The 18,717-nt window shown below is 53.3% G+C and overlaps 1 protein-coding gene across 1 annotated transcript in view; it reads right to left on the bottom strand.

Annotated features, from left to right (window-relative positions):
- Tpcn2 (two pore segment channel 2) overlaps positions 1-15,452 on the bottom strand; it is a 31,283-nt gene extending 15,831 nt beyond the window's left edge. The window contains exons 1-8 of the mRNA XM_052194313.1: positions 15,325-15,452; positions 11,194-11,258; positions 10,259-10,335; positions 9,709-9,886; positions 8,162-8,278; positions 5,032-5,138; positions 3,616-3,691; positions 122-221 (exon numbers count right to left, since the gene is read on the bottom strand). Of these exons, the coding sequence (XP_052050273.1) occupies positions 122-221; positions 3,616-3,691; positions 5,032-5,138; positions 8,162-8,278; positions 9,709-9,886; positions 10,259-10,335; positions 11,194-11,258; positions 15,325-15,385 (781 nt within the window). The 5' untranslated portion in view covers positions 15,386-15,452. The remainder of the gene's footprint in view (positions 1-121; positions 222-3,615; positions 3,692-5,031; positions 5,139-8,161; positions 8,279-9,708; positions 9,887-10,258; positions 10,336-11,193; positions 11,259-15,324) is intronic.
- Positions 15,453-18,717: the final 3,265 nt, after the last annotated feature.

The raw sequence follows: 18,717 nt of genomic DNA, 5'->3' as shown, positions 1-18,717 counted from the left end.
GCCCTCGCCCTACCCCTCCCAGCTCCCACAAGTACCATCAGGGTTGTTGACTCAGCCCCCAACAGGCCCTCGCCCCACCCCGACCGGCCCTAGCCCCGCCCCTCCCAGCTCCCACACGCACCATCAGGGTTGTTGGAAGTAGTCAGCAGGACTAGGAGTGAGGTCAGTGCTTCTGGAAGGTTCCGGAAGTAGGCCAGCCTCTCCTTGTCCAGTGCTTCGTCCTGAGAGCAGATGAGGTAGCCATCTGGACCTCTGTCTCCCAGCTGAGGTCTTAATCTAATGCAGCTCCGTTCAGTCCCACAGCCAGGACCACACACAGGGCAAGGGGTGGGGTCAGCACCCTCTATCTCTATTCCTTCCCAACAGGCTCTGCACTCACTGCCAGGCAGGTCTAGACTCAGGGCCTGCAGGCAGGCACTTAAGCAGGCCTACCACCATAATTGCCTGTCCAGGGCCCAGTGAAAACCTTGAGACAGCGCAATGAAGCACAGCAGCCTGGTGGCCAAGCAGCCATATGAGCCCCCATGGAGCCTGTCAGGCACTGGGTGCACAGTGAGGAAGAGCCAGGGGGCAGGACAGGCAAAGACCCAGACAGGAAAGGATGACCTCAGGGAGGCCGCCGCACTGGGTATCTCTAGTGATGTGGGATGGAACTCCTGGGAGAGACCTCACTGCTCCTGGAGCAGAGACCCTTGAAACTCAGAGGCCTTATCCACACAGCAGTGCCTTCCCATAGCCGACAGCAGGGCAGCCATGCCTGGGTTCCCACTCTTGGTCCTCCTTCAGAGCCCTCACATGGAGGTTAGCAAACATGGGTAGTGCATATGTCTCAAAGAAACCTCAGCTCCAGACTCCTGAATTCACACAGTGTTGTCCCTGGAGCCACCCTGTGCCTACCCAGCCAGAATATGGATAGTGATGTACAACAGCAGGACAGGTGACATACAAGAATCAGATGCACGCACACAGAACCAGCTTTCTCCTAAAATATCGTCAAAGTCAAGTCCCTCTGCCGCCCAAAGGCCAACTCTGCCAGCAGCCCAGCAAGTAGCCACCTGCCACTACCCCCACCCCCTAGACCCTACCCCAAACCCTGTCCCTTGTCCCCCACCTGAGCAGGACCCAGGACAAGCATTAACCCCAGGACCCGCTCACCTCATCTACAAAACAGCACTGTCACCCGTCTGCCTCACACGGGTACAGATGAGTGATTGGTGGTCACAGATGCCACAAATGACTAGGGGTGTGGGACATAAATGTCACAAAAACCAACTCGGTTGACAAAAACACTGGGCATGGGACCAGGCAGCCCAACCTGGGCTCAGAACAGGAGAGCAAACACCTTCAAAGACACTGCTCAGCTAAGGGTCCCAGAGGACAAGCTATCTCTCAAAGACATGTCCAGGGATTGCAGCATTAGAGGACTGAAGCCAGCCTTCCAGGGTCTAAAGCCATCCACTGAAGTGAGCTCAGGGAAGGTTTTGTGTTGGATGAGGAAGGTTCTAGCACCTGCCTCAGTTTACAGACAAGAACACTGAGGCTCAAGGATGATGAGAGGCCTCCAAGGTAGGAGCCCCAGGCCTGGCCCATCTCCCAGCAGGTCTCTTGCAGCACTGTAAAAAAAAAAAAAATCTACTACTTCTGAGGGCTTAGCAGGTAAGAGCACCAACTGCTCTTCCAATGGTCATGAGTTCAAATGCCAGCACCCACATGGTGGCTCACAACCATCTGTAAAGAGATCTGACGCCCTCTTCTGGTGTCTGAAGACAGCTACAGTGTATTTACATATAATAAAATAAATAAATCTTTTTAAAAAAAAAATCTATTACTAGCCGGGCGGTGGTGGCGCATGCCTGTAATCTCAGCACTTGGGAGGCAGAGGCAGGCGGATTTCTGAGTTTGAAGCCAGCCTGGTCTGGAATTCCAGGACAGCCAGGGCTATAGAGAAACCCTGTCTTGAAAAATAAAAATAAAAAAAAACAAAACAAAACAAAAAAATCTATTACTTCCTCAAGCTGTGTAGGTTCTTCTGAGCTATGAGCTGTGGCAGCAGAGGGAGCTCACTGTTGACACAGAGTCACAACCCTGACGACACAGTGGGAATGCAGCACTGTGTAACCACAGCCAAACTCCAGCTCCATGTGGTGAGCAGGACGTGGGTCGCAAGCAGGCTAGCTATAAGTAACGCCTATAGAAGGGGCTCAGACAAGGTGAGGAGGTGCTGCGTCCTCAGATAGCATGAGTCTGGAGAGCCCGAGCTGGGCCTACACATGCAACAGGCTCTCAGCCTGTTCCTCAGGCCAGGGTGGCAAGGTTGGCGATGGACAAGGAACTCAGCAGGGGTCAGTCAGTCCTCACAGCCTCCCAACTATGACAGAGCACAGGGAGTAAGACCTTGTCAAGATCGCGGCAGAAAGTCACCCTCAATTTCACAACCCTCACCCTCAATTACACAACCCTCATCCTACTCAGCCTGGTTCCCCTTCAAGGGGGCAGAAACCAGTCTGTAGGAGGAACTTTCCAGTAGCTCTGGATATAGCACTCCTGTGAAAGACCCACGCACTCATCTTAAGGCTAAGGCTATAGCCACCGCTCGCTGCCATACTGCCCAGGCTCCGAGAAACATCAGTGTCCACAGTCATAGGAAGTCACGCAGAGATCTCAAGGGTGTGTCAACCAGTCCAGCCACTACCCCACTCCCTACGGACATGCATGCATAGACCCAAGCACTCACTGGACATGAGATACATCAATGGAGACACTTACAAACACAGACATGGAGACACTACACAAAGACGTGGAAATAAAGATAGAGAGACACAGACATGAAGATACAATCACACATACACACAGAGACATATACCCATCTACAGACATGGAGGCACATCCAAGACATGCACACAGACACACTCAGACACACACACACAACACTCATACATACACATAGAGACACACCCAGATCCACACAAATGCACAGACATGTATACGCACATATAGACCCAGAGACTATCTGCCTTGTCTTCCCCCACACGGGCAGCACAGCTCCATCACGTCACCTCCCTCTCAGGAAAACTAGCCATGAGCACACCTGCTGTACCCCACAACAGATGCAGAGATATAGGATGGCCCGGGCCGGAGGACAGTGACCTGGCCTGGATATAGCCCTTGGTAAATGTGAGGAGAGACAGAACCTAAAGTGGGACAATCACGGCAGATGTCCCCACAGATGGACAGGTGGATACCTCCCCATGGCAACAAGTTCTACAGTCTCAGCCTCAACTGTGGCTGCGCGGGGCAGGGGCCCAGAGTCAGAGGCCAGGAACTCAGCCAAGGATTTCTGGGGCTTGGAACAAGCACCAGGAAGGGCAGCCCTGGCTGAGGAATGGTCAGACTGGAGAGGACCTTTCAAGCCACCCTGTGAAGGAACCCTCCTGCACAAAGGAGGCAGCCAGCACAGGGGACAGGGTGGACAAAGATACTAGCAACGGGAAGACAGCCCCTGGGCCTAAGAGGGGTCATGACCCACTTCCTGGTCTGTTAGCCTTGGCTACTCAGGCTACTTCAGAGCAGGCAGGCCTGTGAGCCCCACCCACCTCCAGCCAGGGCCACACTTACCTTCTCACCAATGGTGAACAGCAACATCCCGATTATGGTGAAGAGACACAGGTGGATGGCCAGCAGCAGTCCGACACTGGGGGAAGACGGTACTCAGCAGAGCACAGCACAGGCCGCACACCCGGAGACGTAGGACATCATCCGCCATGGCCTGGAGCATGGGCACAGGGTCCCCTCCTCTCCCGAGTATTTTCAGCCCTGGGACAGGGACCTGAAGCCAAGCCTACCCTGCGGGATCCTCTATTTGTGGTAGGACACAACCCCAGGGCCATGGCATGGACCAGGACACAGAGGACAGCAGGAAGTCACCCAGGTGGCCTACCAGGAAAGGGACTAGAGGCAGACAGAGGGCATGGGTGGCATCTTCACTGGCAGGAGCCAAGAGGGCTCGGGAGGGATCTGGGGAGTTGAAGGCCTCAAGAGCTACAGGGCTTCAGGCCAGCATAGCTTCCCACAGTGTAAGAGGAAGCTAACTGAAGCTGTAGAGACAACCGCCAAGAAATGAGGCATCTGGATTAGGTGTGGTAGGGATGAGTCTGTAAGGTCTGAACCGGTCTGAGCAGGACCCCAAACACTGCCCACTGACCCCTGAAGGACGCTGGGCTAGGAGTAGCCAGAGGGCTGCCAGTAGAAGAATTTCATTCAGCAACAGGGCTACTCTGGCTGGAATGTAGACACACCCTTAATACACTCCTTTAATCCCAAACAATGTAGGTAAGCTTACTTTATTGAGGGAAGCAGTCACGTTTGAAAGTGACATCTGATTAATTAAGGGGCAGATAATGGCGAATCTGAGAAAGATTTGACAGAATGAGTCAGACAGGATATGCCCAACTCTCACAGAAAGAGACAGGAGAGGCAGGTTAAAGGCAGAGCAGGGAGAGAGTCAGTGCAGTGAATGCAGTGCAGTGAATGCAGTGCAGTGAATGCAGTGCAGTGAGAGTTCATTCGTGAGTTCCCGCAGTTCAGTGCAGGACAGCAGGGGCCATTGAAGCCAGATAAGAAGGCGCCAGAAGATAAGAACAAATTACCAGCCTGGTCTATGATGAGTTCCAGGACAGCCAGGGCTACACAGAGAAACCCTGTCTCGGAAAAACAAAAAACAAAACAAGCAAACAAACAAACAAAGATACCAGAGTTAGTTTGAAGTCAGTAAAGTGATTCAGTGAAGAAGCTGAAAGAAGCCAAATTGAATCAGTCAGCTTGGAGAGGAGTTTGAGCCAGAACAGCTGAGTTGAACCAGCCAGATAGCATTTGGGAAGAACTAGAAAGGGTGAGCTTATTCACCAGTAAGCTGAGATTACAATTACATCAGGTGAATAAAAGTTACTTTTTCAGCTTCCCCAACCGTACCCACGTAGGAGCAGGCCCATCCTCTGGACTGGCCCAGCTTGCACTTCCAGCCCCCGTGCTCACCTGGCCATTTCTGGGAGCGACCACCGTATACACTTCAGGGTCTTCTTCATCATGGAGGAATTCTGCAGCAGGAAGAAGGGGCGGAGCAGCCGGCGCACCCGCAGGAGCTAAAGGTAACAGGAAACTATGCACTGGGCCAGGACCATCCACACCTTCCCTCCAGGGATTCCAGAACCTGGGAAGGGGAGTAGTCCCTGCCAACCACTCCAGCTATCCTGAGCCCAAGGGTCCTACTGCTGAGCTCAAGGCCTTCCTCGTATCTGGGCCTGATGCCTCCCAACCCCTCCTCACTGTCCTGGGTTCCTGTCCATCATAGCACCTGTTACTATTGGCAGCCTCTTTCTAGCACCATCACCAACACACGACAGGCACCCAAGGATCCCTTCTGAGAGTTTGATGGTCCTTCTAGGCTGTGTTCATACAAAAGGACCCCAGAACAGCCAGAAACAGACTGAGCAGGCAGCAGGAACCGCAACAACCAGAAAAGTGCTCAGAGCTCTGACCCAACCCCAGATGCCCTGCCTGGTTCTCATGACTGAGAGATCAGTGCCCTTGGCTCCCCAGAACACCACCTAGTGCCCACAGTAGTAGCCCAGAATCCCAGGGTTCTCCAGCCCTCCTGACAGTCATTACCCCACCAAGAACCTGAACTACCTCCTGATGTACAGGGACATAACAGCTACTTATGGTCCTGCCAGCTGCTTGGGCCTATAAATACACAGACTAAAGATGAGAGAAGATATTTTGACCTGACTAACTCCAAGGCTAGCCTCAGTCACACCACACTGAGAATCACAGCCCAGGTCTACAGTGAAGGCAAGCACCTGGGCACAAATGGGCTGGGGGTGTCACAAGCACCAGGGCCTGGAAGACCCCATGTCATTTGACCTATCCATCCGGAGGACTTCATTGGATAGGAACCAAAGCTGCACAGCAGGTGTCTGTCTGGTCTCCCCATCAGGCTGCCCAGCACCTGTGGAGTGCTTCCAGAGGGTCCTGCTAGCTGCAGAGGTTCTGAGTGACATGGCAACCTAGCCAGAGAGGGACCTCGTGTGGCAGGCCAGACATCCTTAGGTCAAAAATCCCCTCAGAGGTGGCGGGCAGGGTCCTGCTAACTGGACCTGACTTCTGAGAGCAGAGAGTGTCATGCAAAGACGTGGAGGGTTGGGAACAAGGGGTCTGGAGGACATACATGGATAGGCCCCTCCAAACATGCGCAGAATGCTCAGGGCTCAGTCTCCAGACCTGTTTAACCAGCATATCAACTCAGTGGTCCTACAAATGCCGGGCCTCTGACCTCAGCTACACATGACAGAGCCACCAGGACAGGAGTAAAAGCTCTACTTGAGGCCAATGACACATCCACCGTGCAGAAGCAGAGCCCGACACAAGGCCCTACGTGGCCTCTGGTGACAGGCAGCACAGCACCGTGTCCTCTCCATGCAGCCATGATCCGCCCTCCTGTCCACAGTGTCTCGTCGAGCACCACCACCCCGGAACTTGGAAATGACTCTGAGCAATCCCCACTACCTCAGAGTGACATGTGACACTGCAAGTCAGAGCAACCCTCCTGTAGCAAGGCCGCCAGATCTGAGGCCTGCAGAAAGGGTCTCAGAGGACTCAGGCTCAGCTAGACATGATGCTGGGGGTCAGTGACCACATTTCTACTGTTCGTCTTACCATGCTGGCCCCTAGTAGTCTGGAAGTATCCATTTCCAAAGGCAGAAGCCACCAAGGCCCAACCAAGTGGGAACCTAACTTGTCTAAAGTGGGGAATAGCCAAGTCCAGGAGACAGGACAGGGCACTAAGGGACCTCTAGGGAAGACTGCAGCTGTGGGAAGTGACTCGTTATAGAACATGTGACCAGCACAAGACCCATAGGACCTGGCAAAGGATAACACAACATTCTCCTATTTAAAAAACAAAACAAAAAAAAGACAATAATAACAACAACAAAAACAAACCAAAACCAGGCAGAACTAAAGGACCCAGCTCTAGGGGTGAAGGTCTGGGTCTCCATGACAAACCTAGCCAAGCTTTGAGGCAGGGGGACAGCAGCAGGCTATAAAGGATGTTATAAAGACTAGTTAGATGGCCAGGGCTGCTCCGTGACTGTGGCTCAATCATTGGATAGACTGTTTTATGCATCTTGAGAGCCTCTTTCCCTTGTCTTTCGCCCTGGCACTACCCAGGCATCCCTGGTGTAGGTCTGGTTGGTGGCTGGCAGAGAGACCCACGGGAAGCATCCGTAAGAAATGATGGCTATCCTTCCCCTTCTTGTTCCGGGAAGGCACGGGCACTTCTTCAATCAGAGGAGGAGCTGCACCTTATGATGGAGGGTTAAAATACCATCCCGAGTGGACACAGGAGGTAGAAGGTGTCAGTGTGGAACTGTGCCTCCATCCCCCGTCAGCCTCTGCTGGGTACAGGAGCCATCTGCTGGGTACAGCCTCTGCTGGGTACAGTACCCACCACCCATGCATACCCCCAGCAACTCCCTGTCAGATCTAGGGGAGGCTGCAGGCTAGTGATAAGAGATAGCTATACACCACTGGCTGTCCTTACCAGGCGGGACCAACCCAAAGGGCAGAGGACAAGCCAGCTCCGCTACACTATTGTTAGACCCTCTATTCAATTCCACCAACTCACCCACCTTCCCAGAACACCTAACAGATCCATGAAGGCCAAACCGACCTATATCTGCCTCACTGGCCGTTCCTACCTCCAGGGTTCTGGGCGCTTCTGAGGAAGCATGACACTGTGATGAGAGCTGACGCGGCAGATGAGGCTTGCTTACTGCTGAGCTCAAACAGCTCTGGATGTGAAACACACCCAGTATGCCTGAGACCTCTCCTATAAGGGGTCCCAGGAGAGTTCATGGAACCTGAAGGACCAGGAGTCCCAGCGACTTGGACCCTGCTTCCTGTTCCCCTCACCAATGAGACACCACAGGGGAAAGCTTGGCCTTCGAGCCACAGCCCCTTTCCTGCTATGAGAACAGGATCCTTAGTAGGGGGAACCAAAGCCCAACAGGACATGGAGAGGGCTCAGCTGGCCACAGCGAGCTCAGCTGCACCTCGTGTCACACGCACAATGCTGCCACAGTCTCAGAGCCCACTGACCACCTACCTCCTCACAAGCGAGGCTCAGCGAAATGATCCAGTCCACCACAGACACAACCAGCACCACAAAGTAGGCCAGCAGCCACAGGTTCTGCTGCAACTGGGCCTGCCCCACCAGGTAGCCCTGAAAGAGACGGAGGGATGAACAGCAAGCCAGGCAGACACGGGCCTGCAGCCAGGCAGAGGGCATCAGTACACACACAAGGGTGTGGCCACAGAGGGAGGAATTCCACTCCGGCCTCCACGCATGACCGCTGTGGCGCAAAGTGATGCGCAGGGGTCAGGAAGCATGTATTCATGCCAACGCCGACTGGGGCTCGCTATGCAGCCTCGCGGTGGCACTTGGTCTCGCTGGTCTGCTTCCTCATTGGTGACAGGGGTTCCCATTAGCTTTGTCTATCTAAGCCACCAGGGCAGGCCATGTGAACAGCATTCCAAAAGACAGGGGGACAAACAGGACATGTGCTGGGTGGGCAGGGCAGCCACTCCAGGAAGTCAATCCAGGAGGTGGGGTCTCCGCCCATCCTGTCCTCTTGAAGTCCCACCATCACACCTGCCTCTAGAGGTCAAGGCTTATGAAAAAAATCATTTGATCTTGATTTTGATCATTGATTCTCGAGAATACACACATGCGCTGGCCATTCCGACCAGTGAATACCAAGCTCTCACCAGTTGAAACCCAGAGCTACCCATTGCACCATGGACAAAGATAGAGACAGAAAAACTGCCTTGAGCCCACTGATCTCTCTCTCTCTCTCTCTCTCTCTCTCTCTCTCTCTCACACACACACACACACACACACACACACAGGGGTGGGGGACAGGATTCAGTTATACTCCTCAGCCCACACACTCATCACTTGGGATTACAGGGCAGATGTCAGACAATCGTGCCACCCAACAGACAGGCCATAGGAAGCTAAAGAAACCCAGGCCCAGGCCCAGGCCCAGGCCAAAGGCTGGCAAGACTAACAGACACTACAGCAGTACTACAGGCAGCCTGCAGGCTGCACTGGGAAGGTCACCTCCATCACCAGAAGAATCTACCCACACATAGACCCCAGTCAGACACACAGCAGTCCTATGTGGGCGAGACACACCACCTACAGTACGTCTAACCCCTCGACTCTTTAGGGATGTCAAAGAGAGGCCACCCACAGTCTCATGCAGCTAGGGTCTCCTCCCACAAAGACCAGACCTCCAACAGTCCCCAGGCTTCCACACGGGGTCTGATGTGTGAGAGAACCCAGGCCTGGATCGGGGAAATGGCTCAGTGACTAAGGAGCTGGGTACTGAGCCTGAACCTGTTTGATCCCAGGAAACCCCAGGGTAAATGGAGAGCAGTGACTCCCCAGAGCTGTCCTTATAGGAGTGCACATGAGTGTGTGCATGCGCGCGCGCACGCGGGCACACACACATACACACAGATGTAAGGAAACTAAGACAGCACATGCCTGCCAGGCTTTTGTTCAAAGTGCCACAGCTCACTAGCAACCACACAATGAAAGCTCTGACATCTGGACAACACCAAGGACCTGGGCACCACCCACCTCACCTTCACAGAGAGGTCGACCAGGAAGACCAGCAAGCAGAGCGCCTCGATTGTCTCCGTCAGGCCACAGGGCGGCTGCCAGGGCTGGGAGCGGTAGCGCACATCCGCAGTCCTCGTGAAGGAAGATGGGACCTCCGCAAAAGCCAAGACCAGGATCAGGAAAATGGTGAAGCCCAGCACTCTGGGAAGGAGGAAGACAGTCAGTGGGTGAGGGCTGCTGCCTGCTGAGTCGGGAAGCATGCATGCTATCAGGTGCCCTAGGGTCTAGGGGTGGAAGGCGGAAGCTAGTATTTCCCAGCTGTGGCTACCATGCTTGGCCAAGTTACACGGCTCTGCCCAAGACTCCGTGGCTAGGCTGACCCAGCATCCTAAGGAGGAATCTCTTACCAGCAGTAGCTTTCTGGCCACAGCTGGCTCCTCCCTGGAGGAGGGACCAAGGGTCATCTCTGTGCCCAGGAGGATTGGGAGCATGGTAAGCTCAAGACAGTGTAGGAGTGGCCCAGCCCCACCAGGTGGGCCTGCTCAGCCGGGTTCCACTGGGGTGCAGTCTCACCGTTGGCAGACGTTCGAGTAATACCAGCGGTAAAGCCACAATGAGCTGGCATCCATGCGGTGGTAGATGGAGCGGTACTGGGAACGAAGGGTATATAAGCATGAGATAGATCCTCCTCAACGCTAAGGCACACACAGAGTGAGACAAGCAGGGTCCCTCCAGGGCCACACAATAGAGCAAAGTGAGTAGGGTCCCTGGGCCAGTGCTGCACACAAACAGGCTTCAGCATGGCCCCCAAGGGCTCTACACAGAAGTTTAGGTTGGGTCTCTCCAGCAGCTCACACACAGGGACGTGTGTGGTTCTTCCAGGGCTGTACACATAGGGCAAGAGCAGTGTCTCCCCATGACACACACAAAGGAGCTTGAGTGAGGTCCCCTCTGTGACACACACAGACGGGTATGGGAAGGGTCCCCACATATGTGTATGCCCTGACTGTACCAGCACACTACACGTGGCTCAATGCAGTGTTCCAATCTCCCTAGAGAGAGGACGTATCCAGGTGAGGTACAAGTAGCCAGTCTGTGTGAGAGATGCAAAGCAAGCCCTCACTGGGCCTCAGGATTAAACCAGATCAAGCTGAGACCTTGCCCAGTGGAGAGCACTCCCTGGGCATGAGCTAAGACCGTGCCCTCTGCCTGTGTGCCAGGCTCTCTTCTCATCCATGTAAGGCCAGCTGCCCTCTCCTGGACATCTGTATCCACCCTGCAGATGTCTCCTGGACCTGGACCTAGCACAGGGTAGCCCAAGGCAAGCTTCAGTATGTGCTAAGCCAATGACCATGATTCCAACCAAGGAGATGGCCTCCATCAGCGGACAAGAGGAGAGCTGGCTCCACGTGCCTGCCATTGGGTCTATCCTACACTCAAGGCACCCGCTCCAGGACTGTAAGGAACAGAGGGACAGGGCAGAGTCAGCAGGGCAGCCACCCACACACCTTTATGGCATCTTCAATGAAGACCACAGCCTGGTCTATGCAGAGCTCCTGATCGGCCACAGCGCCTGCAAGCAGATGGACAGAGCAGGTGACGGAGGGCACAGTAGAGGTGAGGACCTCTACAGGGTGAGCACATCGGGGAGGGAAGCCAGCTGATGCTGCCTGCAGCCGGAGGCCCTCCACTCCAAAGTGGGTGCCAGGCCAGGCCGGAGTCCCAAGCAGGTAAGAAGCATATGGCCTGGGCAGAGGACACCAGGCCTGGAGTGGAGGCAGCTCTAATCCATAGCCACCACTGCCCAGGGCACAGCATGCACAAGGACACAAGAGGCAGTGTGTCCTGCGGAACCCTGGCCTCATACTCTGGACATCTACTAACAGGGCACATACAGGTGTGGTCACCCTTGTCAAGTAGATGCCAGGGGGATGCCTTCTTGGCCCCCAAGTGGATGCCAAAAAGCCGATGTGGTGCGGGGACCCTGGTGCTCAAGTGGGCTCCCAGGGAGGCTGCTGACCACTCTGCCAGCCCGTGCCACGCCGCCTCCTGTTCAGCCAGCATCCTCCACTGTGAGATGGGGTAATCACTCCCCAGTGAACACAAGACTTCAGACCAACCTGGGGAACTACACTTGGACCCAAAGGCCTCGCTCTCCCTCTCCAGCCAATACTAACAACCACTGAGCTCTAACTCCCTCCCACCCCTATCTTCCGGACTGAGGGGTCCCCAAATAACCCCAAGCAGAGGAACTAGGGGACTGCTCGCCCACACACTAGAGGAACTAGGTACTGCTCACCCACACACTAGAGTTACTAGGGGACCGCTCGCCCACACACTAGAGGAACTAGGTACTGCTCACCCACACACTAGAGGAACTAGGGGACCGCTCACCCACACACTAGAGTTACTAGGGGACCGCTCACCCACACACTAGAGGAACTAGGGGACCGCTCACCCACACACTAGAGGAACTAGGGGACCGCTCACCCACACACTAGAGGAACTAGGGGACCGCTCACCCACACACTAGAGGAACTAGGGGACCGCTCACCCACACACTAGAGGAACTAGGGGACCGCTCACCCACACACTAGAGGAACTAGGGGACCGCTCACCCACACACTAGGGGAACTAGGGGACCGCTCACCCACACACTAGGGGAACTAGGGGACCGCTCACCCACACACTAGAGGAACTAGGGGACCACTCACCCACACACTAGAGTTACTAGGGGACCGCTCACCCACACACTAGAGGAACTAGGGGACCGCTCACCCACACACTAGAGGAACTAGGGGACTGCTCACCCACACACTAGGGGAACTAGGGGACTGCTCACCCACACACTAGAGGAACTAGGGGACTGCTCACCCACACACTAGAGGAACTAGGGGACTGCTCACAGCACACTTGGAAACAAGGTGAAAGCCCCAGCTTATCTTAGCTTGTAGTTCTGGTTTTTATAAAAATCTGGCCTCGTGCGGCTCACAGGAGCCATGTCCTTCGAAGAACAGAGCTGTCACAGAAAGAAACCCTGAGGCCAGTGCACAACCATGGACTAAGCCCCAGTGGCTGCCTACACCGTGTGCCCTGTCTCTGGAGAGCCACCTGCTCCAGTTCTTGGGGCTCACAGACCAGAGACAGTACACCCCAGAGGATGACCAGAGTTGCACCTAGCCAGCCTATAACACCTTATCAACCAGGGCCTCAGTTTCCCCACTTGTATGTCTGTAAGGGTTATCCCAAAGACACCATAAATGTTTCTAAGACAGTCTCTGAGGGTTGTGGGTTCGGGCACTCCCGAAGGTTTTCAGGGACAGCAATGAACAAGAAGCCATACTGCTGTTACCCAGCATGGCAGAACTGAAGACCAACTGGCCCTAGAGAAGGCAGACTGGGTGCGGAGCCATGACCCGTGACACAAATCTTCCATCTAGCCTCTGGCAGCTAGTGTGTGAGATCCTGGGTCCCGCCCCCTGAGCTCCTCCAGGCGGCAGGTACCTGAAGAGGCAGGCCCTCCACTCATACCTCAGTATCCACTCATACCTCAGTATCAGCACGCTGCAGAAGCCAGAGGGGGGCGTGTCACAACCTCTAGGGAGCATGTCATAGGTTCCTGGGGGTCCCTAATGCTCAGAGTCCACATTACACCCCATCCCAGCACTTGGTAACTCACTCTGCCCACCCACTCCCTCTCCTGCTGCTTCGCCACACAACCCCAGCCACGCCACACATTCTGAACTTGACCCTGCCGAGGCCTAGCTCCGCCAAGCCTGTAAGCCCTCAGTCAAGTTGTCTACCAGAAAACCTTCCTCCAACTTGAGAGTCCAGACTCCTCGGGGGTTACTGCCCTGAGCTCATCTCTCTAGGTGGCAGTCACATGGTCATACCTATAAGCACAACCATCAGGCCCAGGGGACTTCTGCTGCACACAGGATCAGAATGAGGCAAAGTCAGGGAGTCACATGAGTTCAGACACTGTCCCCCACAATCCCTGCTACTCCCTGAGAGCCAGGTCTAGGCCTGCTCTACCTCTCTCTACACAGCCATTCTAGATCTCTGCCCCGCATGCTGAGTGCCCTGCATGAGCCCCTCACCTTTCTGCGCGGGTTCCTCCCCGACCTTGCCTAGCGGGCCCACAGGTGAAGGCCCTCCGCTGTGCAGTTAACCCACAACGCCTATAAGCAGCTGCATCCTGTTTTACAGCAGTCAGGAACAAGATAAAAACCATTCTGTGAAACCTTTGACAGGGCCCAGGCAGGTGGGCCTGGTTTAGCAGGATACAACTGTAGGGACCCCTGGGATCCTTGGGGAGGCCTGCAGCAACAGCTACCCCCTCTGAGAATTTAATCACAGGGCAGCCGAACTCAGAGCCAAGACTCTCTTGCACCCACAGGATGCTGGCCTGGAGGCTGAATGGTCCATTCTCATAGACAGCCCAGTCCAGCAGACGCAAAGACAGAGAGCGTTGTCTGGGTCCTCAACAGCCCTACCCAAAACCACAGTGTTTGGACAAAGAGCCTCCAGAGAGTCTCATAGGACACTGCCCAGCCTTCCCAGAGAGTCTCTGGTGTGACAATGCCCGGCATTGAGTCTTCCCTCCACAGAGAAGACGAAACCTATCACTTGTCCATTCTGCAGGGGCAAGACTCAGTAGCATCCTAGCACTGCAACCTTGGACATCTGTCAAGACACACACCAGAATCTCCTCAGAATCTCTCTATGGATCCTCAAAATGTGTCCCCTACCCCACCAGTCTGTATGACCCCCTTGTATCCGGGCTAAGTAACCTGTCAAAGACCCACACCCAGCAACTAGCAGCCCCAGAAAGGTCCCCGGATGCCTTAACACCAAGCGTGTGTCCCCTGAACCATATGCCCTATCCCTGTCGAGGGGTTTCAGCAGAGAGGGAGGAGTGGATGGATGTGTGGTCACCTCAGTGTCCAGCTTCCTCGGCTCCCATTACGGACCCTGTGGCCTCACTGTTCATTGAAAAGTCACGTGCTATGGGCAGACAGGGACCAATGTGCCAACCCAGTCTGTTCCCAAACAGGAGAGGAAAGGAAGCCCAGAAAGGGAAGTTTGAATGACCAGACCAGCACAGGGCAGTGACCACACCAGAAGGCAGGGCTGTGACCTTACAGGTAGGTCAGAGGTGAGGAGAGCGCTCTCTCTCTCTCTCTCTCTCTCTCTCTCTCTCTCTCTCTCTCTGCCTCAGTTTCCTCATCTGGAAAATGAGATGAATATCCTCCTGCCTCTCTCAGCCTGCACCTTCTGGAAAACTGACTCCACTCTCCCTGGGCTCAGCAATGTCCCTGACCGAGGAAGGGAAAAGGAAAAAAAGCCCGGAAGCAGTTAAGGAAACAGGGAAGGAAGCCACCCTGACCTCGGGACACCAGCTTCAGCCCTTAGCAGCCAAAGCAGTACTTCAGAGTCGCTCCCAGGGGATGTTCAGCCACTTACTACCTGAGGACCATGGACTGGAGAACGCTTCTCTACCTAAGCCTCAGTTTCCCCTGGAAGAAGCTAGAGTGGTGGTGCTATAATCCCAACACTTGGGATCTGGAGTTCAAAGCCTGTCTCAAAAAGTAAGGGGGAAAAAAGAAAAGTAAAACTGAAAGTGCCACCTCACTCACCAGAGTGGACCTGGCCACCGCCTCGGTCCCGGCCCAGAAGGGGCTGCACTTCTGCCGCCATCCCACCACTATCACTGGCCGGACCCGGTCCCAGCAGTGAGAGCGCCCGCGTTCCGGAGGAGGAGCTCTGTGATGACTCCCAGCAACAGCCAATGAGAACGGAGTGATCCCGCTGGAAGGCGGAAGCAATAAGCCCCTCCTCCAATGGGTGGAGCTCCGCTTCTTTGCAGCGGGGTGGGGCAGAGGGCTGAGAAGCCAAGCTCTCAAGGAAGTTTTTTAATCAATGCAAATGACTACTAACCCCTCTCAGCCCTAGGAATGTCAGGAGAGTGAGTGAGTGAGAAACTGAGTGTCTGATTAACTATGAGTGACTGAATGACTGACTGACTGACTGACTGACTGACTGACTGACTGACTGACTGACTGACTGACTGACAGACAGACTGACTGACTGACAGACAGACTGACTGACTGACTGACTGACTGACTGACTGAGTTTGCTTGCTTGCTTGCTTTCTTGATTGCTTTTTATTTCCAGGGCCTTATAAGACACCAAGCAAGTTCTCAACCCCCAGCTACACCCAAAACCCAGAAGTGTTTAAGCAAGCATTTTGTGTGACTCAAAGCCCAGAAGTGTTTAAGCAAGCATTTTGCGTGACTCTGACGCATGTGAGTACTGCGTACAAGGGAGTGACCACAGAAGTCATCCCCCACAAAAATGAATCTTGAATCTCTCCTCTGAAATTAAACAGACTAAAGCTTGAAACTGGGCATGTTGCTACACAGACATGGAATCCCAGTGCTACAGGTAGCAAAGACATGAGGATTCATGTCAATCTGGGAACAGCCCCCTACTAGTTAATTCCACCAGAGAGAGAGAGAGAGAGAGAGAGAGCAGAGACAGCTGTTATCTGTTGCCTGTCGGTCTTGGAGGTCAGAAGTCCAAAGACAGGGCTACCTCTTGAGGCCTCAGAAGGCTGAAATCAAAGTATGGCCACCCTACTGGGATTTTTTTCATTTTTTTCTTTTATTATTGTTGTTGTATTGTGTGTGTATATGTATGTATTCATGTGTATGTCTGTGTCTGTGTGTGTATATATGTATACATACAAATGCAGGCATGTTGAGACATAACACACAGCACATGTGGAGGTCAGAGGACAACGTTCAGACGTCAGTTCCAGGGCCTGAACTCAGGTGTTCAGGCTTCCGTGGCAAGTGCATTTCACCACTGAACCCTGACTTCAGCCGCACTAAGAGATCTTCTTCAGAGACTGAGAAAAAAACCCACCTGGGACCCATCCAGGAAGCATGCTGAGTTCATTTCCTTGGAGCTTGGACTGAGATCCATGCTGGATCCTACTGGACACGCCTGGATCTTACTGGACATGCCTGGATCCTACTGGACACGCCTGGATCCTACTGGACACGCCTGGGGTGCCCAGGATGGCTCCCAGCTCCTGGGGTCACTATATCCCTCCCACAAGCTCCCCTCTGCCCATCTCTACAGGTTTGTTCATCAGCGGGCGGTGGCGGCTCAGCGCCTTTCACCCCAGCACTCAGGAGGCAGAGGCAGAGGCAGACAGGTCTTTAAAAGTTTGAGCCTAGAGTTCTAGGACAGCATGGGCTACACACAGAGAAACCCTGTCTCAAAAAAAAAAAAACAAAAACAAAAACAAAAACAAAAAAAAACAAAAAGCCACCTAAGGCTTTTTGTTCAAGTCCTGAGCAGTAGTGTGGAGCCGATACTCAGTACTGCACTGGGGTCGCCCCACTGTCCCACACCCCATTCATCTGGAGATACTGAAACTGTCCTATTTTCTAACTGGCAATATTACAGTTTAATGGTATTTATTTATTCATTCATTTATTTATTTCAAACACATCTTGCTGAGTAGCCCATGCTGGCCTCAAACTTGCAATCCTCCTGCCTGGGTCCAGGATAATCTCTGTCTCTTTAAAATTTATTTATTTATTCATTTGACATGTGTGTAATTAAAAAAACTATCTAATTTAATATAAGCAAGGTCACAAAAAGAAAAAGTCTTTTGTGGTCCAGGTTAGTGAGGTAGTTCGTGCGCGGGTGAAGGCACTTGCCGTTATTCTGAAACCCTAAAGTCATCCCCAGAACCCATGTTCCGTGTGGAGGAAGGAGAGAACCAGCTCCTGAGAATGCTCTTCTGACCTCTACTATACACACATGCACACACACACACGCACGTGCGCGCACACACACCATACATACACACACACACACACGCACGCACAGGCACACACACAAAATAAATAAATCTAATTCTATTTTAGAGCTCATATTTTTCTGGGGCTGGAGCGTTGTTCTCTCAGAGGACCTCGTACCCAAGCACTCACCTGTGGCAACCATTTGTGACCCCACTTCCAAGGGATCCAGTGCCTCCTTCTGACCTCTGGGGGCACTAGGCACATGACACACACACATGCTGACAAAACATTCAGACACAGAAAATAAAATTTAAAGATGAAATTTTCCATAGATAGGATGGATCAGTGCTCAAGTTAAAAAAGAAAAAAAAAAGTCAACAAGAGACTGGTGCTGTAGCTTGGTCGGGTAGTGTCGGGTAGCGGCTGCCTCAAATGAATGCCCCTTCCTGATGATTCCAAGGTTTCCTGGTCAAGCTAGGAATCTGTGCCTACTGTTCAGGATTTTTAAAAGGTTTCATTAAGTAAGCCTGATAATTAGATGTCAGTCATGTTGACGTGTTGACTGAAGCCTGTAGTGACCAGGCTCCTGGTCAAGGAGTTCAAGGCCAGCCTGGTGTGCAGGGAGAGTTCCAGGATAGCTAGGGCTGTTATGCAGTCAAACCCTGTCTCAGGAAAACAAAACAAAAGACAAGGAATTTAAATCTTTTTATCTACCCCACCTGGTAAGACTTTTATGCAAATATTTTAAGCCTCCCACCTGGTGAAAGCTTTGTCCACACAAAGATCTATGGCTCTGTTCTGGGAATCTGATGGCCGGGAGCAGTGAGCCCTTTCCCTCTCTGTTCTGGGAATCTGACGGTCTGAGGCCAGGAGCCTTTTCTCTTTCCTTCCTTTCCTGAGCACCGGTTCTTTTCAGACTAGCCGGCCGAATAAGACTGTGAGATGGGACCTTAGGTAATGGAGAGAAGACACAGCCCCGACCTGAGTTAGCATAAAAGCCAGCTGTGCTTCCTGCCTCTGTGGCCCCTCTTCCCACGTGGACCGTCTGGATGAAGAGGCTAGTTCGCCTTGTCCGAGCACTGACACTTCAGTTGGAACCTTTTCTTTATGGTTGGTCTTTTTTCTTTATGATCCCAAACTTTCTTTCTGCTTTCTTTTTCTTTGATTTTGTTCTGTTGAGACTGGGTTTCTCTCCTGAGACTCAGTGCTGCC

This window comes from Apodemus sylvaticus, chromosome 1 (assembly GCF_947179515.1).
Source record: "Apodemus sylvaticus chromosome 1, mApoSyl1.1, whole genome shotgun sequence".
Lineage (NCBI taxonomy): Eukaryota > Metazoa > Chordata > Mammalia > Rodentia > Muridae > Apodemus > Apodemus sylvaticus.
This window is presented reverse-complemented; position numbering and strand designations above follow the sequence as displayed.